Source organism: Athene noctua, chromosome 21 (genome assembly GCF_965140245.1).
Source record: "Athene noctua chromosome 21, bAthNoc1.hap1.1, whole genome shotgun sequence".
NCBI classification, from domain to species: Eukaryota; Metazoa; Chordata; class Aves; order Strigiformes; family Strigidae; genus Athene; species Athene noctua.
Window position 1 is genome coordinate 5,941,829 of NC_134057.1, and position 27,335 is coordinate 5,969,163.

General features: G+C 40.1%; 1 protein-coding gene across 4 annotated transcripts in view; it reads left to right on the forward strand.

Moving 5' to 3' along the window:
* Positions 1 to 1,918: 1,918 nt before the first annotated feature.
* HERC4 (HECT and RLD domain containing E3 ubiquitin protein ligase 4) overlaps positions 1,919 to 27,335 on the forward strand; it is a 37,011-nt gene continuing 11,594 nt past the window's right edge. For 2 of the 4 annotated variants that reach the window (XM_074924223.1, XM_074924226.1), the window contains exons 1-16: positions 1,919 to 2,039; positions 2,868 to 3,031; positions 4,316 to 4,607; positions 7,326 to 7,485; positions 8,863 to 8,939; positions 11,268 to 11,489; positions 12,950 to 13,041; positions 16,759 to 16,889; positions 17,907 to 18,067; positions 18,459 to 18,535; positions 20,579 to 20,703; positions 21,231 to 21,290; positions 21,817 to 21,928; positions 22,262 to 22,451; positions 23,507 to 23,679; positions 25,608 to 25,724. In XM_074924223.1, coding sequence (XP_074780324.1) covers positions 4,382 to 4,607; positions 7,326 to 7,485; positions 8,863 to 8,939; positions 11,268 to 11,489; positions 12,950 to 13,041; positions 16,759 to 16,889; positions 17,907 to 18,067; positions 18,459 to 18,535; positions 20,579 to 20,703; positions 21,231 to 21,290; positions 21,817 to 21,928; positions 22,262 to 22,451; positions 23,507 to 23,679; positions 25,608 to 25,724 — 1,923 coding nt within the window. In that variant the 5' untranslated portion in view covers positions 1,919 to 2,039; positions 2,868 to 3,031; positions 4,316 to 4,381. Of the gene's footprint in view, positions 2,040 to 2,470; positions 2,748 to 2,867; positions 3,032 to 3,669; positions 3,741 to 4,315; positions 4,608 to 7,325; positions 7,486 to 8,862; positions 8,940 to 11,267; positions 11,490 to 12,949; positions 13,042 to 16,758; positions 16,890 to 17,906; positions 18,068 to 18,458; positions 18,536 to 20,578; positions 20,704 to 21,230; positions 21,291 to 21,816; positions 21,929 to 22,261; positions 22,452 to 23,506; positions 23,680 to 25,607; positions 25,725 to 27,335 lie in introns of those variants that run through there. The other 2 variants (XM_074924224.1, XM_074924225.1) reach the window with 2 other exon arrangements.

Sequence of the window (27,335 nt, forward strand, 5' to 3'; positions counted from 1 at the left end):
AGTCGGTTGCTAGATTCAAAATACAATAAAATTATTTTTACTAAAATATCCCTTAATTCTATATTTATATTAAAATCAAACACAATTTAATTTCAATTGATAATAAAATCAGTAACACCAGGAAGTTGATATTTGTGCAACACTATGTTATTCCACGCTTCACGTATTTCTTATTAAATGCGCTAGGCCAGTTATACCAAAATACTTTTCTATGTAAAAAATTGTACTGGGCATGTAATGTTCTTTTCAAGTACATGGACATATCCCCACACGCTGGTCAGAGGACACATTGCACAATAAGTGGCAATATTTAAAATCTACTTCCCAGTTTAATTATTTGCAGTTACTACCCTGGTGGTCTCTTAAAAAAAAAGGGAAAAGGAGAAGATAATGAAGGAAATGTTTTCCTCCTTTTTCTCAAACATCGACTGCTAACCTTCCGTTCTTACCAGCTAGAATGGAAAAAGGCAAATCACTCACATCTCTCCTTTAAATAACAAACCTGGGTGTGTGCTACCCTGAAAAGTGCTGCATCATTAAGCCTTTTTCAGCCACGCAGCGATCTCGTTTTCTCTATGTAGGAATTTAGTATTTCTGGTTTGGATCTTTACTGATAAATCTACCACCACTGATTTTGAGAAGTCCTGTGGGATCTTACCTATTTAGATACACAAAGGAATGTTTAATGGCTGGACCAAGACATCCCCCGTTGGTTTTTGTTGTTTTTTTTTTTTTTTTTTAATGCCTTCCATTATAGGGCAGAATGACACCAAACACAACACTTTCTTACCCACAGTTTGCAAAATTCACGTGAAATATGCCTGGTCCTGGCCTTTTTTACTTCCTGACCTACATAAAGGTGGATCCCAGGCTGCGAAATAAGGAAACCGCGTGGATTCCCAACCCCGGCCACTTCAACAAACCGCAGCGGATTCTCCTGCCAGCACTACGCAAAATCCTGGGGAAGAAGAGCTAAAACATGTGCTTAGCGTGTAAACTTATCGTTAGTTGATCCACTAGAGATACGTGGTCGGTCAAAAAACGGTTTTACCGTGCCCACGTTCCGTGTGCTCTGGCACCGAGGAAAGGCTGGAGCCCCGAACGCGGGACGGAGCCAACTGCCCCGGCCGGTGCCGGCGGCCCCGCGAAGGCTCCGGAGCCCCGGACACAGCCCCACGCAGGAGCCCGGGCAGGGGGGAGCAGCGCCCGGCCCGGCGGGTCGGCCCCGGCCCGCTCGCCCGGCTCCCCCTCTCCCGCCCTCGGAGCCGGAGCCGAGGCAGCCGCGGGACCCGCGGACCGCCCGGAGCTGCGGCCGCCGGCCCCGCTCCTCCGCACCCGCCAGGAGGGAGAAACGCGCCGTCACGAGGAGCTGGGCGGGCACAGAGGAAGCGCCCAGAACACGCGCCCGATTTTAAACAATTCTCCATTTAAAAATAGCGACGTGACACGGCGCGGGTGGGTTTAAAGCTGCTGTATTTGTTACGTTTGCGTTTTGTTGCTGTCGCGCTCCCTTGCGCCCGCCCAGCCCAGCTGCGGCCGCCACCCCGGGGCCAGCTCCCGCGCCCAGAGCCCGCTCCCCGGGCGCACCGGGGGGGCGAAGGCGTCACTCCGCCGCTGCTCACGTCACGGCCGCCCTCCTCAGCTGCTTCTGTTGTCAACTGCTGGCCCAGCCTCCTCGCACCGAACGGCGGGAACCGAACTCGCGCCGCGACTCGGCCCGCCACCCCCCCGGCGCCGGCGGGACGCGGCACCGCCTCCCGCCCCGCCGCCCGGGCGGTGCCTCCCGCCGCCGCGGGCCCGCGCTGACGTCACGCCGCGCCGCCGCCGCGTCACCGCCCCCGACCACGAGGCCGGGGCCGGCGGGAGGGGGAGCGGGCGCGCTGCGGCCCCGCCCGCGCCTGCGCAGCAGCGGCGGCCGGGCCCTGTCACCGCTCCGCGTCGGGGCTGCTCACGCCCTCGCGGTGGCCGGTGGGTGCCTCGGCGGGGCCGGGCTTGGGCGCGGCCTCGCGGGGAGCGGAGCGTTTCGCCTCGCCTCGCCGGTGAGTTCCGCCGGGCCGTGACGCGCCGCGGGACCTCTGCGGCCCCGCGGGGCGAACGGGACAGCGGAGGGGGCCGCGCTCGGCCGGCGGGACAGCGCGGCGGGGGCGGGGCGGGACGAGCGGCGGTGCCCCGGCGCGGGCGGCGGGGACCGTTACGGGCGGCGGGGCGCGGTGAGGGGACCTCGGCGCCTGGCGCCGCCCCGCTCGGAGCGGGCGGGGGCCCCGGGCCGGCCGCCGACCCGCGCTTCTCCACCGGGGCCGGGCCCGGGGCCGCCCCCGCCCCGCCCCGCCCGGGCACCCCAGGGCGGCGGCCGCGGCGGGAGCTGCGCCCCGCGGAGGGAAGCGCTAGGCCCGGGCGGGGGGCGCTGCCCGCCGGCTCGGCGGTGCCGCCGCCCACGGCGGTTTTGCGGAGCCCGGCGGCCTGCGGGCAGCGGCCGCGCTCCTCCTGCGGCCCCGCGCCTCGCCCTGTGCCGGTGGAACGGCGGCGGCGGGGGGGTCCCTCGCGTCCCGCCCTTGGCGGCGGCAGCGACCCGCGTTTGACGTCACGCGGGGCAGGATCCAGCCGCTGACACCGCGCGTTGGCTTCCGCGGGTACGCGCGGGGGTAAAACACCGCCGTGCTGCGAGATCAAAGTACAGAACTTCTTTGGCTGCCGACCCGTAAAAGAAGAAACCAGAGCAAACCACCTTCTGTGGAAAGACATCCCTGGTCCGCAGGAAGGAGAACTTCCCCTCCCTGTGCCCCCTCGGAGACGGAGATGGTAACTCTTGACCCTGGAAATCCCGGAGCGCTCTAACCGCCCGTGTTCTCTGACTTCTTGTGTTGCAGGTTAAAGCTTGCCTTGCAGCCGCGGCTGCAGCTGTGTGGGATCGATTGCACAGCTATGGCTTAACCCAAGACGCCCTCATTTTGATGTGTCCCCTTCTGAATGTGGTAGGATATAACCAGTGATAGCTAGGGAAAAGCTGATCATGCGTCATCTCCTGAGATAGGTAAACAGAATGCAAAATATTTGAAGCTGTTTGGCTGTTCTGTTGTTGCCTTTTTTTTTTTTTTTGTTACGAGTTCACAAAACGAAGCATCTGGCTTACTGCATTTTGACTTTTGCAGAGAAAAATAGTTCATCCTGTTGTGCTGGTAGGAATTCCACCCTTCTTTGGTTTAGGGAATGCTCAGGTGTTAACTACCAGTTTGCTTCTCGGAGCGGTTTTACATTGAGGTGGTTTATACGCGTTACGACCGTGCAGAATGTAAGGCTGAATTTGTAGGTTTAATTGTAGCCTTTATTTGTTTGAATTGATATGTAAACCACGTTCTATTATTCATGCTGTCTTCCAAATAATGGTCACAGATGAAAATTTACAGCAATTTTACACTGTACTGCATTGATTTTTTTAAATGGCTTTGCAAATATGGGGAAACTTACTGTCGTGGAAGTCTAGTCTAAGTAAGAGTGAAAACATTATAAATTCTTCATGTGCAATACTGAAGACGAAGGAGGAGTGTAGCTTTGTATCCTTTCCAAGTACATACAGAGTCTGTCAGCACAAATACTGGTAGTTGCAATTTAGGCATTCAGGATGGGGGTTTGCATGGGGGAGTTTGTGCATGTGGCCTCCTGTTACTGCAGGGTAACTGTGAAGCTGTAGCCTGGGTCGATGCCGGTGCAAGACTGGGGACTTGAGATTTTTCTTTCAAATTGTAAGTTCAGTTGACTCACGGTTGTTTAAATGTAATGATTGACACGTCATATTATTCTTTGTGTTGCGTAACTGGGTTGATCAGAGCTGACCAATTTTTTCCAAGCGGTGAGTCAAGCGTTGTTTTTGGGGATGATCTTGAGGCTGTACACAGTGCTTTCTGGAGTCATGCAGCTCCCTGTGTAAAGGAACTGGCCTGTATAGTCTCCTCAAAAGATGGTTGAGGTCATTTCCACTGGCTAGAATTGGCTGTGACTGCCTTTTGTATAGGTCTGGATTAGGGATTCGAAAAGTTTTGCAAATAAGTTTTAAGTTTTTGAAACAAAGTCTTTTATAAAACTGGGGACCTGCACATCATAAAGTTGTGTCTGAAATGGGAAGGAATGCATTTTACTTCAGAGTTAATGTAAATACTGTCCAAGAAAGTAAATCGCACTCTTCAAAATTGTTCAGTGCTTCAAGGTATTGGTATATAGACAGTGAACTTGTTTATTACATGCTGTGTAGAGGATAACATAAATGTCAGGGACAATACTGAAAAAACATACATTTTCCCTTCTTTTTGTTTTTTAACAGCTACACAGAAGGAATATTCTAGAAAAGTGAAGTTGGAAGATCTCTGTGATCAAGAGAAGCATAAACATGTTGTGCTGGGGAAATGCATCTTTTGGACAGCTTGGATTGGGTGGAATTGATGAAGAGATTGTATTAGAACCCAGAAAAAGTGACTTTTTCTTAAATAAAAGGGTCAGAGATGTAGGATGTGGACTGAGACATACTGTGTTTGTCCTGGACGATGGGACTGTTTATACGTGTGGATGCAATGATCTAGGACAACTAGGGCATGAAAAAGCCAGGAAAAGACCTGGTAAGTTTAGAAGTACTGAACTGTGGAGAATTGTATGCACAGTAGATCTTCCAAGAATGGGCAATATTTTAAACTTGGAAAGCATTCCTTTGCTCAGATTGCATCTTGTGACAGTTGGAAACAACCAACTATGAAATGTGGCTGTGCCCCCATATCTTTGCCTACCGTGCAGCTGGGCAGTGCCACTATTTCTTATTTCCCGCGTGGAAGCACTTTACCTAAGGTCGTGGGAGACTCAGTGGCTGTTTTTAATCCCAAGGGGAGCTGACCTGCTTCAGTTCATGGATTAGCATTGCACTGTATGTATGGGTTTGGCTACTGGAATGTGGTAGAAATGAGTATTTGGCATGCCATAGCTGAGAAACATGCTGTGTGTTTTTAATCGTCTAATACGTGATGTAGAGCAGGTCTGATTAAAGCAATGTTCTTAATTTTCTTCAAGGACTAAAAATAAAACTTTTGATAAAAGACTTTTCAGTATAAGCAGTGCTACAGGAAGAGGTTTTAGAAAAGCCTACAGGATGCAATGTAAAACTTATTTGGGCTTTTTTCTTCCTATCTATGTTATATGCGTGTTTCTGCTTCCTGCTAGTGCAGTTCTGTAGCAGAAGTGGGTAAACATCTTGCAGGGACTGCAGAGGAGTGTGCACATGGGCTCCCTCCAGAGCTGTGCATGTGAGTCATATCTGCGTGCTCCTGAGAGATGGGGAACAGTGCTTCTGACAGTACTTGTAGCATAACGTAAGCAAACTGAAAAGGCTTACTAAGAGTTTATTCTAATCACCGTTAACAGCAGTTTTACAAGTTACTTGGCACAGTAATTGATACAAATAAAATATTTCAAATGGAGATAAGGCATTATGCAGTATTTTAGTTCTCCTTTGTTCAGAGTTTTGGATTTGGTGCCAAGTAAAGATTTTTTTTTTTAAATGTAGTTAATAACGTAACTTTGTAGAACTAATTTGGACTTCTATTGGGAAACTGCGAATGGATATTAAAACTGATAAACTTCAATCCTGTGAAAACATCTGCTTCATGATCATGCATAGAAACTCAGCTTGTCAAACTTTGAATACTTGTGACCCACTTTGAAGATGATGCTGAATTGTCTTTTAAATCTAAAAGTCACAACAAAAATATCTGACTTTTAATTTTTTTTTTTTTTAAGACAGTCTTCTATGAGTTTTCACGTATAGTGGACAAACACCAACTATAAATCTTTTTTTTTTTAACAAGCTCAGACACAGCAGTCATCAGGATTGTAATGTCCTCCCTAATTTTTCATCTAAAGGTTACTGACAGTGCTGTTGAATGTTGTAATGTGAAGATGCATTGGGATAACTTTACTGTGTGGTTTAAAGAAGCTCAGTATCTTTACAAATGGGTGGATGATTTCTTTTGAATGTATTTCTGCTAACTGAAGATAGTTTTGTTGCCGGCTGCATGTCTTTGCCACCTCCGTGTCACCAGTGGCAGTTTAACTGGGCCGCCTTCTTTGCTCCCCACGGAGCTCTGCTTGCCATAGGGATCGTGTGACTGTTCCTTAATCCATATTAGGCAGAGTCAGCCCGGCTGGTTTAGCAGCTGGTGAAGATAGTCTGAGCTAATCTGCGTGGTGTTGCCTGAACTGGAGAGCACTTACATGAGCTCTTCCCCTGGCAGAGCCGTGGAGGCTGTAATGGGCAGAACTGGGGTGGTAACTTCTGTAACCAGTCCAGCTGTTTAAAAAAAATGAATTTGTCTGCTGCCTGTGTCACTTTATTTTGGAAACTGAATGCCTGTCATGTTGTAGATGCTGTTAGCTCCTGTTTTCAGATTGGCTTAGGCTCTGCTGGGCTGTGTTTTACAGTGCATGTTACACTGATAATACACAGGCTCTTTCAGTGGTGTGCCATTCTTATGCAGGAACAGAATTTATGTGTTGGAAAACTGGGCATAAAATGTCCAAGCAGGCTCATATTTAAGGGGACTGTTGAAAATTTGAGCCTTGATGACGGGCCCTGATGATATTTCTTTGCTTTGCCAAAAATGTTAGACTTCTGATCACAAATCATAAGCATGAAAACAAACTTTGAGATTTCCAAATGTATGTAAAGGTGTTGATGCAGGCTACTGGAAAAAGATCACAGATACTTTGGTGTTTGCTTTTCAGAAGCATGCACTGTATATCTAGAAAAAATACTCTTTAGGATCTGTTTCTACAGTATTTTGCATTATAAAGAGGACATTGTGTAGCTCATTGCAAAATCAGTAGCTTTAGTCTTTAATTTGGCCTCCCTTGTTTTGCAGGCTTTTTTGTTAATAATGAATAGGTGAATTTAATTTGCTGTGGTGGAATGTTTTCCTCTTACATAATGTCTACACGTGTAGTCATTTGACAGTAATCTGTTTGACCTTAATGTTAACTGGGTTTCTGCACTCATTTTCAGATGGCAAGATTAGAAGGAACCATTATGATCAAGCTGCAGGTTTTGTGCACTTCTGTGTATTTGCTCCAGATACAGTTATTGTTTGGTTACTTTGGAGTGTCAAATTTAACTTCTCCTAGAATAGCATGCCTATTATTTTAAATAAAGGATGCTTTGGCAGACTTGTGGCCTTACTTCTGTGTCATTTCAATTGACATCTTAGTACTGAGTCTAACTGTCTTGAACAACACTAGCTTGTTAGTAGCTTTTTTTTTAAACCACTAACTTTTTTTTTTGTTTGTTTTCTTAGAGCATGTTGGTGCACTGGATGCCCAAAATATTGTAGCTGTATCATGTGGAGAAGCTCACACTCTAGCATTAAATGACAAAGGTCAGGTATATGCTTGGGGTCTGGCTACTGATGGACAGCTTGGCTTGCCGGGAACAGAAGAATGCATCAGAGTACCCAGGTTAAAAATAATTAGTATATAATAAGCTTTTTTTTTCTAAAAAATATGTGTTAAATCACATTGGCTAAGCTATTCTGCTGTTATAATTGAAAACACACATTAGAGAGTGTATTTTAGCTATGGCACTTGCATGCTGCATTAGTTTCCTTTCTCAAAAAGTCAACTTATGTGCGAAGGGTGTTACTAGTTTGCTTGGTTTGGGGTTTTTTGGTTTGTGGTTTTTTTTTTTCCTTTTAATAGTTGTCTACTAAGAATGAGAGTTATGTTGGAAAAGTAGGATGGGTATTTCAAGAATGTAAATAGGGATTGATAACTGTCATTTAAGAGAAGTTAAAGAGAAATAAAATGTTAAACTTTCAGAGCCAGTTGGGGGAGTACCTTTGAAGAAGGTACATTTGTGATCCAGTCTTCGTAGTTCAGTTTTTACCCCCAAGTTTTTTAGCTGTGATCAAATAATACACCTCCTAGTTATAAAAATGAATGCTAGCCAGATTCACTTGCTTGTTTTCAGAATGCTGCAAGCTTTCCAGCTAGCTGAAGTGCACATTTTTACTGTGATGAATAGGTTCACTGAAATCGGTGGAACTGTCTGTAGCAATATGTTTGTATGTTTGCAAGCTGGAGGTTTTTTAATTTTGTTTTTTACATAGGAAAAACACACAAAAGTAATGGTTCCTTGGAATATTAGTAATGTATAACTTTATCACGGCTATCTGTGTCATAGGGATAAATATGAAAGATATAAATAACTAATATAAAGGTTTTTTATTTCTGTATCAAATTTTAAAGCCCACAGGCCTTTTAGAAACTCCTGTTTTTCTCGTCAAAAGTTGAAAGCATACTGGATTTAATGCACATTTATAAAGAAGTTGCAAACACATACAATATTGTGCAATACTTAATAGCTCTGTAACTGAAGTTTTGATTGAAGTTAATGTTGGTAGAGATGAAAAATCGAGTGTTCAAATTGTAACAGAAAGTAATTCAGTCTTTAATATTGATATGAAGAAGATTATAAAAGCTTTTTTCTTTTGGAAGTTAGTAAGAATAATTTTCTTCTTGCATCCAGTATTAATTTCCACCATTCAGCTGTGTGACGTCTCCTTTCTAACACATGAACCTCCCCAGTTCTTCATATGGTCTTTCACTGACTTTATTAATTTGAAAAGAAGACAGAACCTGTCCTTGAACGTGTTAGAAAAGAAGCAGTTTTGACTTTACTAAATAGCTTCTAATTAAAGTTATCATATTTAAATTAATTTCATATACACTTCAGTGAAAAGTATTCACTTTTTGTGTATCACCCTTTGTTGTGACTTTATATCTCATACCATGACCTAGTAGCTTCATTCTTTCTCTGTTTTCTTACCCCAATAGGAATATTAAAAGCTTATCGGAGATCCAAATTGTTCAAGTTGCTTGTGGCTATTATCACTCACTAGCACTCTCAAAAGGTAAGCCAAATTCTCCTGAAGTTTTCTGTAATTTTTTACCAGGTAATTCTAAAAGTTTCAACATTTATTTGGCCTTTTTTAAAAAGGAAATGTTTTTTTAAATCATGCTACCACTTAACACAGGTTGCTAGGGGAAGTGTAATTTAATGATGGAAGCTTGAATTTAGAAAATAAATATACAAACAAATGTTGGGGTGTTCTGGTGTTTTTCTTACGCTTTTTTGCTTTTTATCGACTTGCTTTCATGTAACTTCCTTTTTAATTAATTTTTGTACCTCTCCTTTTTTTTGGTCCCATTTCTCTTTCATCCTTCTAGCATGCCACTTTTATCACTAGTCTATTTTAAGCTGTAACCTCAAGTTATTTGCAGATGACCACTTCCTTGTCTGCTTCTCTATTGCAAAGCCTCTGTTTTGTTGGTGCTTCTATAGTTAATGTAATGTCACATTGTGGGTCAAACATCCATCTTTGAAATTTTGCTGGGGCTACGAGAACATAGTTAGTTGGCCTCACTTGTTGAAGGGTATTGCTTGTCTGGCTAGTATAGCTCTCCAGAAATGAATTTAAATTTGCTGCTTGTTTGTTTCATTGTGACAAAGGAAGAGTTGTGGCCAAAACTTCCATTTGGTAGAAGTGGCTGCTGGACAGGGTTAATGGAACTGAAAACAGTTCTAGAAAGGTTGTAGTTTGACAGTGCTTCTTAACAATGTGTGGTTAAAATATAAATCAAACAAGCTGAGGGGAGAGAGACGTTAATTGTATGCTGAATGATTTTTTTTGTTTCTTTAAATATAATAGCCCATACTGGCTGTATTTGCCTCGACTTTTCCTGGGCTCATATTGAGTGTTTTCTGTGCTGTCATGTATTCCCAAGTGGGTTTACCATTATAACCTAGTGACCTTTGTTTTCAGGACAGGCAGGCAGAGATTTACAAGTAACCCTTTGCCTGAGTTAAGATCAGCAGTAGAATAGGCGGGGGGAGTATCAGGATTGTGCTGCTAAGCTTTCTGTTGGTCAGAGGTGCAAAAATACAATAGCGGTATGTAATTTAAAATTCACTCAGTGTTCTAAATAGTTACAACCTTCAAGTACAGAATCACTATCCTATTGCCAATTCATGGATTTGCAGTTCCGTGTTTCTGTTCTTCACATGCATTGTAGGGTGGTTTTTTTTTTGGTTGTTTACTTTTTTCTGCTTATAAGGGAAGCTGCAGAAATACTTGTGATGTAGCAAGGGTATGGCCTTAAACACAGACCCACACAGGGAGGGAAATAGGATGAACCAAGCATTTTGACAGGAGACTTCATAGTACTTGTAGATCTATATGTGGGATATTGTTCAGATGGATTAGTTCATGTGACTATAAATGATTGGCATAGATTTCTTTGATGTTAGGAAGACTGTTTTGTATTAAAGTGGTGGTTTGGTTTTTTTTTTTTTTCTGTCTGGTTGGTTTTGGTTTGTTTTTTTTGATTATTCCTGTTTAGATAAATAAAATCTGAGACCTGTATCCCAGGCAGTGGGTTTTATTGTTTTTTCTTCTTGATAAAACTGTTACTGGAAAGATGGAGGTAGGAGAGACACAGGAAACGTTACTGTTTGAGGGTAATAGTAACGTTTGAAACATATTGTATCAGCAAAAGCAAAATATCTGTGTGATTAGGATAGTAAATACCTTGGCAAAATGTTGTTTGTTCAGTAGAACATTTTGTTTTGGAGGCAATCTTAACATAATAGCTCTCTGATTTGTGATTCTTCACAATATTTTTTTTCTTTAGAAGGCATCAAATGACATTATAAACTTTGTGCTTCATCGATCGTGTCATTAATAACAATATTTTAAAATTTAAAATATGTCATTTAAATAGTATGTGAAAAATAAGTGTTACTGTATAAAAGCTTAAATGAGGCCTGTGTTTGGAAATGGGAAATTTTTGCACATCCAGTATGCACTTTCAACAAGATCTCTGCATAAATATATATGCAGTAGTGGAACTCCCAGTGGAACAGCATTTTGCTATGTAATAACCAAACTCAGCTAACACTGTTGAAACAGGAATGTTAAGAGCAGTTTTGAGGTTTTTGAACGTGATTTAAATACTGTCAGTCTGTTTAAATATTTGAGTTGAATGTCTGCAAATTACATGAGAATGCTTAGCTTCAGAAGTCAGTAATTTGTATGCATTTTCAAACTCAAAAATATTTGAAGAGTAACTGTTTAACTTTTAGCTTTTCTTACAGTAAATCAACTTTATATAAGTAAACTAAATTGATTGTATTTCTTGGGGTTTTTTGGGGTTGTTTTTTTTTTTTTTCCTTTAAACAGGAAGTGAAGTGTTTTCCTGGGGACAAAATAAATATGGCCAGCTGGGCTTAGGTTACGAGTATAAAAAACAAAACTCACCACATGTGATTAAATCTCTGCTGGGAATCCCTTTTGCACAGATTGCAGCAGGAGGAGCTCATAGTTTTGTACTAACTCTTTCTGGAGCCATTTTTGGATGGGGACGCAACAAATTTGGGCAGCTGGGTCTTAATGATGATAATGGTAAGTAAATATTACTTCAGGAAAATTTTGTGCTGAAGGTCTTGGTTTGTGAATCTAAAGACAGCAGTATTGCTAGAAAAGGAGCAGACAGAACAAACCTTTGTTTGAATGTTGTCAGAGAGGGCTGATGTCATGGGAGATTGTATAAGGAAGATATTTTGAAGATTTTGACAGTGTTATGTTGAAATTCTAGCCTGCGTGACTTGTTGTCTTTCCCTGTTCTAGATTTTTCTGTTTTAAACTTTCTGAATGGGATTGGATTAAGATACTGTGCAGTAGTTACAGTTTGAACTGAATTTTAAGTAGATGAAATTGCTTGACAAAACCAATAATCTATAAAACTGTTTGGTTGTCCTTAGACACATTTAAGGCATCTTCATTGTTTTACTTCCATGTGGATATCTGGTTTAGGCCACTATGATAATAATTCACAATTTTCAGATAACCGTTTCCAAAGTTTCCTCTACTAGAGTGTTGATACTCATTAATGATTTAAGCAAGTGGTTATGCTAGACATAATTTGTCAGTTGTATTGTGTTACATGCACACTATCTGCGTGCTTGGCTCCGAGATGGGAGTGCATGCTGTCAGGTTCCTGTAATACACACTTCAGTATAGAATAATCTATAGCTGGTTTCATTAATTCAAATTTTCTTACTGGTTCATTGTTCTCAACACCATTTAAAATAAGAAAAATGTGTTGTGGTTAAAATGGATATCTGAATTAACGCTATAAATCTGGTCACAGTTATGTAATAAGAAAATTACATGTACTTTTCAGAAATCAGATTTTCTTGGGAGCCTTCAGTTGCTTCTACGTGTTCTTGGGAATAAGTATCACCCCAGTTTTTTGTATAACATCACTTCTCAGTAAAACCCCTTTTTTATGTCTTGAAGAGACTTCTTCAGGCACCTTAGCGTACCTGACAAATTTTAAGACATTAGCATTAACATTTTTTTTAAAAAATTGCCTTTGTGCAACCAGATGACAAAATTGATTTGTTTTAGTGATGGAGGGAAGTTAGTTGTGCTTCCTAATTATTCAGCATTCCGTTCTGTTATACCTTTAGTAATACTGAACTATGACCAACTGATGTCAACTTACAGGAGCGCTTTAAAAACGTGAAGCACATGAACAACTCGAAACTGCTAATTTGTTTTCTTTTTTCATGGTCAATGGCAGGTCTAACGTACTGTTCCGTATTTCTTGGTTTATGTGCTGACATATGATCCTATACTAGTGAAAATGGGACTATTTGCCACAAAGTATTTCAGTATAGCAGTCTCTGTCATAACACTTCCATCTCAGAGATACAGAAGCTCAGTCACGATGATTGCATTATGGTAACAACTTTGAAGTGCTTGTTTGACTGGAACTGAGCTAGAATAAATGAGCAAAGCTTTGTTTTCTGATTTTTATTTTCAAAGTAAGCCATCTACTGCTGTATTAAACCTTTCAGACAGGTATGTTCCTACGCTGCTAAAGTCACTGAGAACTCAGAAGGTCGTTCATATATGTTGTGGAGAAGATCATACTGCTGCCCTTACAAAGGTACAATATTTAAAGATATGTTTATGCTTAGATTTTTTTTTAATGATTTCAGGAGAAGATGTTATACCTGAATAGGAAATAATAAACAAAATTCTGCATAAAATTTCTTCAAAGTTGATTGGATGAAGTTGAGGAAACACTGAAAGAGTGGTTAAATATTTGAGAAAACATCAAATACAAGAAAACTTTCAGTAGTTTTAAATTTCTGACAGATTTGGTGAAATTGATCATACAAAATATAGCATTTTTGATATGACAGTCCGTGTTGCATTATTAAAATCGTGCAGATACTGGAATTTACATTAGTGTATCCTAAAAGAGATTAGCTGTTTTCTGTCTGTAGGACCTCTAGCATTGCTGTTATTACTGATTGTAACAAGTTAATTTAGAATTTTAATTAAATGCTGGAGGCATTGGTGTGTGTGGTTGTTGAAAGTTTTCTTAGTGAATTGCTATTTGCTGTTGTGGTGAGTTGACCTTGGCTGTGCCCACCAGGCTGCTCTATCACTCTCCTCCTCAGCTGAACAGGAGAGAGAAGACAAAAGACTCGTGGGTCAAGATAAGGACAGGGAGATCACTCAGCAATGATGGTCACAGGCAAAATGGGCTCAGCTTGGGCAAATTAATTAACTTCTTGCCAATAAAAAGTCAGAGTAGGGTAATGAGGAATTGAAACACCTTCTCCTCACCCCTCCTTGGGTTGAACTTCACTCCTGGTTTCTCTTGTCCTCCCGCCAAGTGGTGCAGGGTGATGGGGAATGGGGGTTGTGATCAGTTTATCACACATTGTCTCTGCTGCTCCTTCCTCCTTGTTCTCTTCCCCTTGCTCCAGTTTGGGGTCCCTCCCACGAGAAACAGTCCTCCATGAACTTCTCCCACGTGAGTCCTTCCCACGGGTTGCAGTTCTTCACAAACTGCTCCGGCGTGGGTCCCCCACAGGGTGACAAGTCCTTCCTGCCAGCGAGCCTGCTCCAGCGTGGGCTCCTCTCTCCGTGGGGCCACAGGTCCTGTCAGGACCCTGCTCCGGCGTGGGCTTCCCACGGAGTCACAGCCTCCTTCAGGCATCCCCTTGCTCCGGTGTGGGGTCCTCTGTGGGTTGCAGGTGGAGATTTGCTCCACCGTGGACCTCTGTGGGTTGCAGGTGGAGATTTGCTCCACCGTGGACCTCTGTGGGTTGCAGGTGGAGATTTGCTCCACCGTGGACCTCTGTGGGTTGCAGGTGGAGATTTGCTCCACCGTGGACCTCTGTGGGTTGCAGGTGGAGATTTGCTCCACCGTGGACCTCTGTGGGTTGCAGGTGGAGATTTGCTCCACCGTGGACCTCTGTGGGTTGCAGGTGGAGATTTGCTCCACCGTGGACCTCCGTGGGTTGCAGGTGGAGATTTGCTCCACCGTGGACCTCCGTGGGTTGCAGGTGGAGATTTGCTCCACCGTGGACCTCCGTGGGCTGCAGGTGGAGATTTGCTCCACCGTGGACCTCCGTGGGCTGCAGGTGGAGATTTGCTCCACCGTGGACCTCCGTGGGCTGCAGGTGGAGATTTGCTCCACCGTGGACCTCCGTGGGCTGCAGAGCACAGCTACCTCACCGTGGGTTTCACCTCGGGCTGCAGGTGAATCTGCTCTGGCACCTGGAGCACCTCCTGACCCTCCTTCATTGCCCTTGGTGTCTGCAGAGTTGGGTCTCTCGTATTCTCACTCCTTTCTCTGGCTGCTGTTGCGCAGCAGCTGTTCACATACTATTGGCAAACAAATAGAAGAAATTGAAGATTTACATAATCCCCTATTACGTATTATAGTGTGAGGTTCTATGAAAAGTTGGTCATTCATTTTGAGGCCAATTTGGAAAAAAATCACGTCTTCTGTGTCAGTGCGGCACGTTCATGCAGCGATGTAGGAACTGATTAAAATAGAGAACTGAAATGTGTCAGATTGCCTTATACATAACTGTTGGATAAATGTTTGGAGTCTTTATTTTTAAACTTTTAAATTTATTTGGAAACTTTCAGGAGTAACATAGAACGTATAATGCTAGTGCTCTTTCTTACACTCATTTTAGTGACAAATAGTGTACTTCAAGCATCAAGTGATAAGTACCTTGATTTTGTGATGGGTAAAACAATATATATGTGTCTTTCATTAAATGGTTGTCTCCTGTACTTTTTCTTTCTGTGTTTTGATAGTTCGATTAGACTTCCAACATTTAGGTATAAATCAGTATGTATTAACATTTTGATTTTTCCTGTTGTTCATCACTCTCAATAAAATGTATCAGTTTACAAACAGAATATTTTGAACTTGGTACTGATAGCAGTAGAAAACAATTCTGGCTGATCAAGATTTGGGCAAGTGACTAAATACCCATTTTTTTTGTCTGAATCTGTTGAATTCAGAATATTGTTGTAGAAGGCATTAGAATTTTGAAAGTATTTTAAACGATTTATTTCTGAAGAAAAAACTGTAATTTTGGAAAATGTTTTTTTAATGTGTTTGAATTTTTACACTGCAGTAAGTTAAAAGTTGTTTTGAAGAATTTGATCTGCCTAAATGTGGTCATATTTTCGTTGTTTATACATGCTTAGTTTTCTGCAGTGAAAGGAAAAGACTGTTCACAAACAATTGCTTTTTGTTCTAAAATATTCTCTCTCTTTGAAAAAGATGTGGCAACTTTGTAATCCCAAAATTGCTGACTTGCATTCTGAATGTTTTTCCCTTTTTATGTACAGAAGTTAACTTTGGACTTGCTTAAAAGCTGATGGACTTTACTGTAAATGTTTCTACAAATTATTTATGTCTCCCATTTGTATAGCTCCATTTCTCTTGCATGATAGGCCTTGCAGAACGAGGGGTCTTGATTTATATCTTTTGTAGACAGTACTGTATATATGTGCAAGCATTCTTCAAGTCCTTCTGAAATTCAGAAAAACCTGTCACTGTTTGTTATCCTGATTCAGTGAATGAGGCTGTTGGTTTTTCTCAGCGGACGCTGCCATTTTAGTGATGATTTCCAGCAGAGGTCCAGTCTGATGCAGAGTAGAATTGAAAGAAACAGCTTTACAATTTCAAAGCATTTGAAAATGGAAAGTTTCAAAGTTGTTGTAAGGTAAGTTATATAACTTCTGAAAATGTTTCTGATTTAACATTCTTTCATTAAAGTTTTTGGTTAATTTCTTGATTAAATTAATCAAAAACACTTCTAAAAAATTACTTGCCTTACAACAATGTTGAAATTTTTTCATTTCTTACGCTTTCAAATAATGAAGCTGACTGTTTCAGTCATACTCTGCATCATCTGCCTGAGGAGGGCAGCTTTATATTTGGTGATTCCTTTAAAATTTATGTTCAGAATTTGAAAGCTAAACTATACTTTTTTAATAGCGTGAGTTTATATACTATTGTAGTTCATCAAGAAAACTGGAAAAGAGGAAAACCAAGGATTAGAATCTATTAATGACACAAGTTAATGGCAGGACTATTGTATAATAATATGGAAATTACAAGAACGCGATTTAACACAAACAAGGTAATACTTGACAGCTGTGCCACGTTTTTATAACTGCAGTTAACTTGTGACCCTTCTGTGTCTCAGGGCCCTCTTGTGCATGTGTATTTTCTCTCTTCCCCACAGTTCCAAAATCATCAGACAAGGAGATCTATTTCTGTTAAGTTTCTTCTTCTGAGATATACTGTCGTTTTAATGCAAATAATTTATTTGTTTAGGAAGGTGGGGTTTTTACATTTGGAGCTGGAGGCTATGGTCAGTTGGGTCATAACTCCACCAGCCATGAGATAAACCCAAGGAAAGTTTTTGAACTTATGGGAAGTGTTGTCACACAGATCACTTGTGGCAGGTAAGGTCTATTCTGTGTTAGCGCTATGAATCTTATGATTAACTTGTTTTGTATAAAACTTCATATATATTGCGATACAAAGGGTTTTTTTCATTTCCCTTGTGGTTAGGGAAGACAAGATGATCTCTAATAAAAGATATTTAGTAGCTTTATGGGGATTTTAAAAACAGTCAGTAGAAGAACTAAAGGAAGTTTAAACTATTGGGCTCTGATTTTCTAAACCGAAAATGTAAACAATCGGTGTGAAGATGTTGTTTATTGCTGTCTCTTTGCCATTTCTTATTAAAGAACAAGTGTGTTTGGGGAGCTACATGAGCATCTCACCGAGGATAAGTGTAAAATTTTGAAATATAACTTGTGTTGTGAAATACCTGTAATACTGTATGGCACTTCAGTTCCTAATGGGTTTTGATTGTATGCGTTATAACACCACACAAGAAATTGGAAAAATTCCCAGCACGCCTGAAAATGCTCTTGTCTAAAGAATTGCATTCTAAGAAGACGAAATGAGGGAGGCAACGTAATTTTTTAAGAGTTGGGCGTGCTTTGTTATTTGGGTTAAAGAATATGAAAATTTCAACCTATCTTTCTAGCAGTTTGGTTGATGCTGAGTGGACTAATTCCCTTTTAATAGTTTCTGTAAATTCAATACTGGTTCTTCCCAGGCTCATGATAGGAGAGAGGGTGTTTCGAGTTACAGGGATGGAGGGGAAAGCAGATGCAGCCAATCTGGTAGAAACTTTAGATTTCTGAATGTCTAGATGTATTCTCTAAAGGTCAGACTGGGGCTAAACAGGGGTTCGAGGTAGAACCTGGCAACTCCATTCTGTGACCTTTTCCATTAAACTGGAATATTGCCTATTGGAGTGTAAAGGGAGCATTGTCAGTGGCAGTGCATTGCTCATAGAGCAGTGGAGTGTTTGATACTCCAGGACCTTTAACATACTGTTTAACACAGTTCTTAGGCTGGCCTGCACAAATGCTTAGGTTTTTGTTACTGAATTTCGTTTGCCCTAGGCAGCACACTACTGCGTTTGTCCCTTCATCTGGAAGAATTTATTCTTTTGGACTCGGAGGTAATGGGCAATTAGGTACAGGAACAACCAGTAATAGGAAAAGTCCCTTCACTGTAAAAGGAAACTGGCTTCCATATAGTGCTCAATGCCCGATAACCACAGGTAAGCAACATCTGGCATATTTACTTCTTGGATTCCTGTTCCTTTATAGTGTCTTACAGATGTTGAGATTGAAACTAAATATGGGCTATAATCACTTTATTCCAAACAGTTTGTTTTCCCTGTGCTCTATTCCTTAACATCCATTTCTGCTGTAGGAAATACACGCTTGTTGGTGCTGTGGGGTTAGGTCCTTTGTTAGCACTAGAGCTAAAGCTTAGAGCTGTTATCCTTTACCTCTGTTAAAGACAGTCTTAACTATTGTATTGCAAAGATCTGCTGCAGCATGGTTATGCAATGAAGGAACCTTTTTCTTCTTCTTCCGACTGCAGTGTTTTAATCGTTTCTCAAATTCATGTTTTCACAGTTGACTGTTTTTTCCTTCCTATTGCAGACAGTGAGGAGTGTTATTGTGTAAAGAGAATTTTCTCTGGTGGGGACCAAAGTTTTGCACACTACTTTTATCCACAGGTAACAAATTAAATATCCTTTGGTTCTAAAGCCTGTCAAATTTTAGGGTTTTTGATGCTTTTTAGAAGATTTTCATGTTGAAGGTTCATGACTACATTGTAAAGTTTATTACAGCAGTATGGAAGCACAAGACACTAAGTCAGTTTAGCAATTAGAGGACTTGGATCCAGTAACTGAGTGTTAGCTGTCAGTAAGCTTGAGGCTTTTTGGCATAAGCTTTTCTCCTAACTGATGGGTGCGTGCACTTCTTTTCCTTTTATTAAGGAAAACATTACAGGATATTTTTGCTCTTCACCCTTTCCCAGTCCTCCTCTAACTCCTGACTGCAGCTTTGCTGTCCTCTGCTCTATAGCCATTTTAGCATATCACAATGATGAGGAGACAAATGGAGCTTTTTGCTAAAAGTTATAGGTGGTGACATAGTTTGTTATGTGATAGTTTTATGCTAGTCTGAAAACTTAAGTTTTGAAAGGACAGGAATTGATCTGTTTAAATTCTAGTATGGAAAATAAGTCTGGAAGGACGTTAAAGTAAAACTGGCCGTGTGGGAGTGTGAGGGAAAGGAAGTGCAATTAGAGGATGAGTTGGGAGGAAAAAACAAGGTGAAGATATATGGGACTTGTTTCCAGTATAGCCCAGCAGATACTAGACCATAGGCATTAATGAAACCTCAAGAGTTGAGTATGTGGGGTGAAGACTATTTTGGACATGAAGGAAAACAGATTTTACTGGGAAATGTGTCTGTTGTCAAGGAAAACCGAGTACAGGTCAGGCTTGCAGCAACCTTTTGCTCCCACAGCCTGTTCTGGTTGTACAGAATTAACAATTTCTGTAGTTTGGGGATTTTTTTCTGAATTCTGATTGAGTTGTAGCTATTGCTGTGTTTGACAGAAGCTTGCTTAGCAGGTGTAGACTGGAAAAATTACTGATAATACAGGCTTAATACTTCTCTATTAAAACTCCTTTCTTATAAACTTTCTCACATGCAATTTTCATAATTACTGAAGTGGATTCTGGCTGACTTAACTGAGGTGAACTGGAGACAATGCAGTTATTGTGGCTTGTTCTGTACAGAAAGCATTAGCAACAGATGAACTTTGATGCTGCAAGAGTATCCCATTTAGTTTGGTAATTTGTATTGAATTCTTTCGAAGTTATGCAACTACTGTACTCCTGGGATTTGTGTGTCCTTGCCAGTTAAGGGGTCTCATACCAAAATCTGTTTTCTTGAGTTTGTTTTTGGGCAGCTCAGTTTCCTGAGTTGTTTCACTGTGGGTTTAAAGGATACTGCAGCTGGACACAAGAGAAACGGCACGAGCGTTTCTCATCCTGATCCTGTAGGATGGGATCAGAAGTACTGATGTTTGACAGCAGCTAGTCATCATTATAGTGAGTCAGCTATGCTGTCAGACCGCACCCTTGGGAGAAATAGGTTTCCTTTTACTAGTTTAACCTTATTTTTGGTGCAGTTGACAGGACGATCTTGATTCTGTTCCTCTTTAGTATTGGAAATCTTACTGGAATTCGTTTGGTATGAGCAGAACATCAAAATGCAGCTCATCTGATGATGCAGTAAACATTCAGAGAAACATGATTCATTCTCGGAGGAGTCTGATGGGAGTGGTGTGGGAAAGCAGCTATCCAAAAAATTGAATGGCTCCTTTTCTGTACACTCACAGCTTGGCAGTGAGCTAAACTGCTCATAGTGACTCGGCGGAAGAGATGCTTGCTTCTCTTGTCTAAAGCTTGTTTAGTGCTCATCATGTAGAAAAGTACTGTGTGTTGAGGGAGTTTACCATTAAGTAAGCTGTGATGTGAATTAACAGACTTGTCTAGGTGTTTTTAGTGTATGCTCTGCTTTCATAGTGAATGTAGAACTGCTAGAATACTGTAAATTTATCTTTGGATTTATTTCACAGTAATAGTCAGGGTAGGCAAATTGTCAGTCAATGAAAAGATAAAGAGCTCAACCACAGGATTGGTATTTTTTTTCTGGAAAGCAATTTTGTGTGCCTGATTCTTTACGCTTTCTTTAAAATTTAGAACATGGTGCCACCAGATGATTTTAGGTATCCTGACTTTTTGAAGCAGATCTGGACTGTGAATGAAACGTTTATTCAAAGATTGCTGACTTTCCCATCTGGAAGACTTCCTGTAGAGATAGCTAAGTGAGTGATGTTGAGGAAAGAAGTTGTCTTTCAAAATTTTACTTATGAATTGGGCATGAATGGGGTTTTGTATATACATAGCAAGGTTATTTTTAATGACTGGTTTTATTATGTGCAGAGCTTTTGCTGTGCTTTCATTGTCATGTTTGTCAAGTAGTTTAAATCCTTTGGTCTGTCATCTGTCACATTTTAGATGACTATACAAGATTAAGCATCTAGTTGCACACTGAAAAATAACAGTACATGCGAAGGAATATGAGAACAACTCAAAATATTGCTTCTACTTTAATAAAGGAGGATGCAAATAAATTAAGAATAAATTACAAGACTTGCTTTGATTTGAGCTGTCTTAAGCACTGAGTCTTGAATGAAGGTTTTATCTATGCTGTTTCGTCATACTAAAGTCCTGTCCTTTCTACAATGGAATTTATTAGGGATTAAGTACTTTTTTTTAAAAAAAAATTGCAAATGCTGTAAAAAGAAAACGAAATAAATGTAACTAACTTACTTCATATGAACAATTTCAGTGAAATTGATGGAACATTCTCCTCAGCTGGGTGCCTGAATGGGAGCTTTTTGGCTTTGAGGTGAGTGGTCAGTCTTACTAACAAGTATTCCTGTGAACAGAATTAATGGTGGCTACCTTCCTAGTGTCTCGTGTTTCAACTGTAAGACTTTCCCAGTATTTCCTTATCTTACTGTTACTCTGATACCCGCAGTTTAAATTTCTAGCTCCTTTGGTGCCATGTGGTTTGTCAGCTGGCCCCAATGCAGCAGGTCTCCTGCCAGTCTTTGAGAAGTGTGTGCTGCTTGGCTGCTGCTGTGTAAGCCACCAAAACTCATGACTTCTCAGCCACAGGTTGTATGTAACTCAAGGGGGATATATTGCACAGGCTGATTTAGATCATAGCGCTTTTATGTGATTGTCTTGCAGTTAGAGGAGATTTTTTTTTTTCAGTTGCTTCGAAGGTCATATGGGAAATGGAAGTCTGATACTGCAATCTCATATTTTAATTCCTTAGTAGGGCTAGAAACTCAAAGTAGAAAAAAATTCTTGAGTTGCTGAGAATACAGCATTCAGTCTTTTTCAATATATATTTCTTCTTTCTGCAGCAATGATGATCATTACAAAACTAGCACTAGATTCTCAGGGGTTGATATGAATGCTGCTAGACTACTATTTCACAAGCTTATACAACCTGACCACACTCATATATCTCAACAGGTTTGTGCTGCATATTTTCCTTATGTTTGGGATTATCTTTCTGCATTACACCTATCCAGAAATACTCTTGTTTATGCTTGCTTTGACCCTTTTAATAACTTTCTTTACTCAGTAATATATCGACTGCAAATATGTAAAACTGGATTGTATTGTGACAATTAGGTAACACATTAGTGTATTGTATTTTAATACCTAATATACTGGGGGTTTTTCTAAATATATAATAGTCTAAACTCCTGATGATTGTTTTCTAGATTATTTTTTTATCTAGGTGGGCATTTGTTTAAATTCACAATTGTTTTAAAATAAATGGAATTTTATGATGTGCTGTAGGTGGCAGCTAGTTTGGAAAAGAACCTTATTCCCAAATTGACCAGCTCCTTACCAGACGTTGAAGCTTTGAGGCTGTATCTCACTCTACCAGAATGCCCACTGATGAGTGATGCAAACAATTTCACAACATTAGCTATTCCTTTTGGAACAGCTATTCTGAACCTAGAAAAAGCTCCTCTGAAAGTTCTTGGTAAGAAACTGAATTCTTTACTGTTAAAACTAAGGATCTCCAGATGAAAATGTATAGAAATTCCACTAGTGAAGATGGTCTCAGCAACACCTGCTGTGTATTTACAGTCTGATAGAATTCCTCAGTGAGAAAGTTAAGGGTTAACATAGCTTGATGTGTAAGAAAACACCTATTCTCTTGCTTCTGGGTGGGTTAACCGGCCATCCACATGAATTCATCTGGTACTGTAATTTTTGCACTGATTCCATTTGGGAGGAATTAAACTGTGTACTTCAGCATATTTGATACGTGTCTTCACCCTTTAAAGTGAAAATTATGTGGTCAGGCAGCTAACAAGCTCTAAGCAATTTACAGAAGTGGTTCAGAGCAGATGTTAAATTGTCTTTGTTTTGAATACAACACCTGTTCAGTTACTTCTGAGCAGTTCATGTTTTCTCACTGATCCTAAGATGTGGTCTTCAAATACATAGCTGAGAATAGCTCTATTTTCTTTTAACTCCACTTCCTTACACATTCTTACTGTGACTCCTGTCACCTCAAATTCAGCTTAAGGAATTGAGATTCCAGAATATTTCCTTTATAATTGGTATCTTTTTGAGAGGGTACTCAATTTTTTGCTTTCTAACCCACCTCTTGTGTTTTTGGTAATTTTTGGTGAGAGTAAAGAAAAGCAAAATGAGAATTTCGTTGAACTGTAGGTCCTTTCCATCACTTTCCGTTGCTCTCAGGATTGTTTGCTTAAAGTCATGGTTTCAGCTTTCGGGTTTTATGTCAGATATTACTTTGTGACACTGTCATGTAATCCGGATGAACAGACAATTTAAAGAGTTGGTGTGTAACGATAGAGCATTTGAGGAGAGGTTTCATTATTTATACAAAGAGGAGTTTGCTGTTTAAAAGACAGCACTGCTCTTGCTGTGTTAAACTTCTTTTTTTTTAGTGTCTTTCCTAACTGACCAGTATGCTTTCTAGCAAAACATGTTTTTTTTGTTAAAATGATAGCATAATGTTGTAGTGGCAAATACTAAGTTTATGTGCTTACCATTTTTTGACAGAAAATTGGTGGTCAGTACTTGAACCTCCGTTGTTCCTCAAGATAGTGGAACTCTACAAGGATGTAGTAGTCCACCTTTTGAAGTTGTGCAAGATTGGCATTCCAGCTTCTGAAAGGAGAATACTTACCAATTTTCTACACACAGCTTTCAGAGTTCTGGAAATACTGCATAGAGTATGTTTACATCAATTTTCACCAGTTACTTATTGTTTGTTTTTGTCAGCGTCTGTGTGCTGTGTAGTTGTTAAAAGAAGTTAAGTTACTAAAGAGTTTTAAATGCTTAGACTTGCATCTACAGAGATCTGTAGTTGTTCCATCTGGACCTATGAACCATTGGAATTCTGGATTCCAATCTGAGATGGTGATGGAATTATCTGTTTTCTTGGGAACACAAACTGACCCAGTCAGTTGGATCTGTGAGGGTATGTTGGAAAGAATTGCCTCCTAAGCTTGAAATGATAGCAAATAAGATCACAAATGGAAGATAAGAGCAAGCTGTATTTTGAACAGGAAATATCTGCACAGTTTTACCAAACATTTATTTCATGATTTTTATTTCATTTGTTAGTGTTGTAACTTAATTCATTAAAACTAATGAATTTGTGAACTTTGAACAAAAATAGCCCAAATCATTTGGAGTAACCAAACCGTAACCAAACATCAGAGTGCATTATCTAATTGCTGCTGAGGTTTCCCCACCTACCCCCTAATTTTTTCCCTTCTAGTTTATTGTAGTCCCATGGCATTTTGTGTTTATATGCTGAAAGGGTGTTTTAGGCATGCCTTAAGGTGCTGGTCAAGTACTGTATTTGTACAGTCTAGCAAAATGGGCACCGGTGTCTAAATTGAACCTTTGTGTGCTGTACGTAACAGCCCTCCTCCTCAAGCTGTCAGCAGGAATGGAACAGATTTCTGCTTTGGAAGCTGGAATTTGTATGCAGTGGTTTGCTCAACTGTTATTCTTTATGGAGATGATCAAATTAAGCTGAGAGTACAACCGTTTAGTAAGTTTCTTGTATTAGAAGCCTAAGACGTCCATTACAGATTCTCATATGGAAAGCTGTTGGTATATAATAAATTCTTATTCTGCTGCCTTTAGAATTTCTGTCACTGCTCAGGCTTGCAGTAGCCAATAAATCTTAATAACTGAAGTTGGTCTTAAAATCTTAAAGTCTCGTGGCTAATTGTAGAATTGTAATGTGGCTCTCCTAAATTATGGTTTGGTTTGTTTTTTTTTTTTTTTTGAAACCCAACTTTGACTGGGTCAATATGTAGCTACATTGTAGAAATAGTTAAATTTAGACCTACCTTGCTGCCCAACTGTTTATATTGGTACAGTCTTAAGTTGGTGTGGCTTGAAGTAATAGGAAAAAAATGGGGCAGTGTATCTGGGGTATTTCATGGATTTAGTATCTGGTGGTTTGGAGTTATGGGGATGGTAGGGAAGATATTTGGGAAAAGTAGGCTTAGATTATCTGGTTATAAAGACAGAATTGGGGATCTTGCTATTTTGGCAGTTAATGGTGCTTAACAGTCCTTGGGAAAAGAAGTGCGTGTTACGAAAATATGGATCCTTCTAGATTAAAGTTATACTGTAGAAGACAAGCCTTTATATAAGGTTATTCTTCCACATCTCTCTTTTTTTCTAAGCTTAATGTTTTAAAATAGAAACTGCTCCTCTGGTCACAGGTAACAGAGGTAGTATTCATACTGTAATTAAGAATAGAATTCTTAAATCAGTTCTCAAACTTGTGCGAAAACAGGAACAAGTATTCGTTCCATTGTATACATGAATATGTATATTCATCAGTGTTCCTTTGAGATCGTATGATGTTTCAGAGTGGTAGCACTGTATTGTGCGATGCTGTATGCTCACTTAATCTTATTTTTCTTTGCACTTTTGGGATTCTGAGTAATCTGTGTATCCATGCCTTTAACACTGTTTTTTGCATTCTTGTAGGCACTGTTGTTTTTCTAGATATTTTTTTTTTTTGTAGGTGGGTATCTGTGACTGATGTACTGAATGCTTGAAAAACATGGAAAATGTGCTTTTGAAAACTGTTACACAAAGTGCTAATGAAAAGTAAATTGTGCTTCCTTAGGTAAATGAAAGAGGACAAGTGATACAGTATGACAGATTTTACATTCACGAGATACAAGATTTGATAGATATCAGAAATGACTATGTCAGCTGGGTCCAGCAGCAAGTATTTGGAATGGTAAGTTGTGCTGGTTTTTATTTGGGATTTTTTTGTGAGTCTCTTTCCCCCCATGTTTTGTTTTGATTTTATCCCTTTAGAGAAGCCTGTAGATTCTCTAAATATGGGCACTTTCTTTTCATAAAATTATCTTAACACATCGCTGATGCTGAACACTCACGTTAGGTACTAGCTGAGGAAGAATTGTTAAACAGGTGTGCTCCTTGTAGGGTATCATTTTAGGATTGACACTGTCCAGCATTTTTAATCCATCAATTAAAAAGTGACTTAGAATGCTGTCACTTGAGACTTGCCATGTCAAAAACGTTAGGAAGCGGTAATTCATGCTGAGAAAACATCCAGAATAACCTGAATTGCTATACAAGATAGGTAGTTAATGAGAAAGCTGAAACTGTTTTGGAAAACTAAGTGTAGAAGCATAATAGGGAATTAAAGGGGACAGATAACTAAAATTGAGATAATAACTAACATAACTACTTTGAATAGTCCTCAGCAAGAACTGAGATAATGAATTCCTGCATCTGTAAACAGAAGAGGGGTAAGTGGGAGTAAAGTAATGACTGTGCAGAGAATTAGTGGGTTGAATAGGATTTTGCTGCACAGTTCTTTGACTTACGCTTTGAAAGAATATTGAGTAAGTTAATATGCTTTTTCTAGCCACCTAAATTTAATTTTTTTTGCAGTAGTACCTGGAGGGTCCTGAACATGGGAGGCCTACTTTTGCTGTATTTTATGAATACAAAACAAGTGATGCTGTTTACCAAAGAATTAAAACTGCAATGTAGAATAACAACAGCAGGGAGATTGGGGAGTGTAAAGAAATAATGAGTCAGTATTGGCAGTCATGACAGACATTTGTTTCAGCCAAGCTTGTCTGAAAAAATAACTGGGGTGTGATGTCAGCTGGTGTTGGTAGCTAAGAGGGGTGGTATACTAAATGAAATGTAGAAGCTAGGGATAAGCATTGTCAGGCCTTGGAATTAGAGATAGGTCGTATATTTGGAGCAGAGAAGGATATGCCAGTGAGGGGTACAAAAGTGTTGGAATTTAAAAGATGATGACCTTTGCAACTATGCTTTAAATGGATGTAAACATACCCAAATTGCTTATGTCCTAATCAGAGAAGAAAATAGTGAATATGTGAAAATGAAAGCTGAAAAATTGTATTGTAATGCAAGTCTTAAACTCCATTTGTTAAATAAATTGGAAGATTGAGCAGTAGCTTGATGTTACTGAGAAAATACTAGCTACTGAATTTCCCTTTAATCATCATTATTTAGTCATGCATTTGTGCAGTTTCAAGATGAGAGAAAAAGTTATTTTGATTTATTGTAGGACTGAGAGAAATTCGGTGGCCTTAGTCAGATCTCCTTCATAAATGGTTTTAATGGCCTTTTCCTGCCTTCATATCCACTAGCTTCCTGTGTTCTTGCTTTTAAAACAATAAGAAACCCTACTTGCCTATTGAATCAGTAATAATGAATCAAAATTTCTTTTGCTAATTTGTGTAATTTTTGTTGTCTTAACTTGAGGTTAAACTGTTTGCTCAGTTCCTTAACTAAAATATGGAGGGGAAAAATGTAGAAGAAAAGAGAATCTTGGAAGTATTCA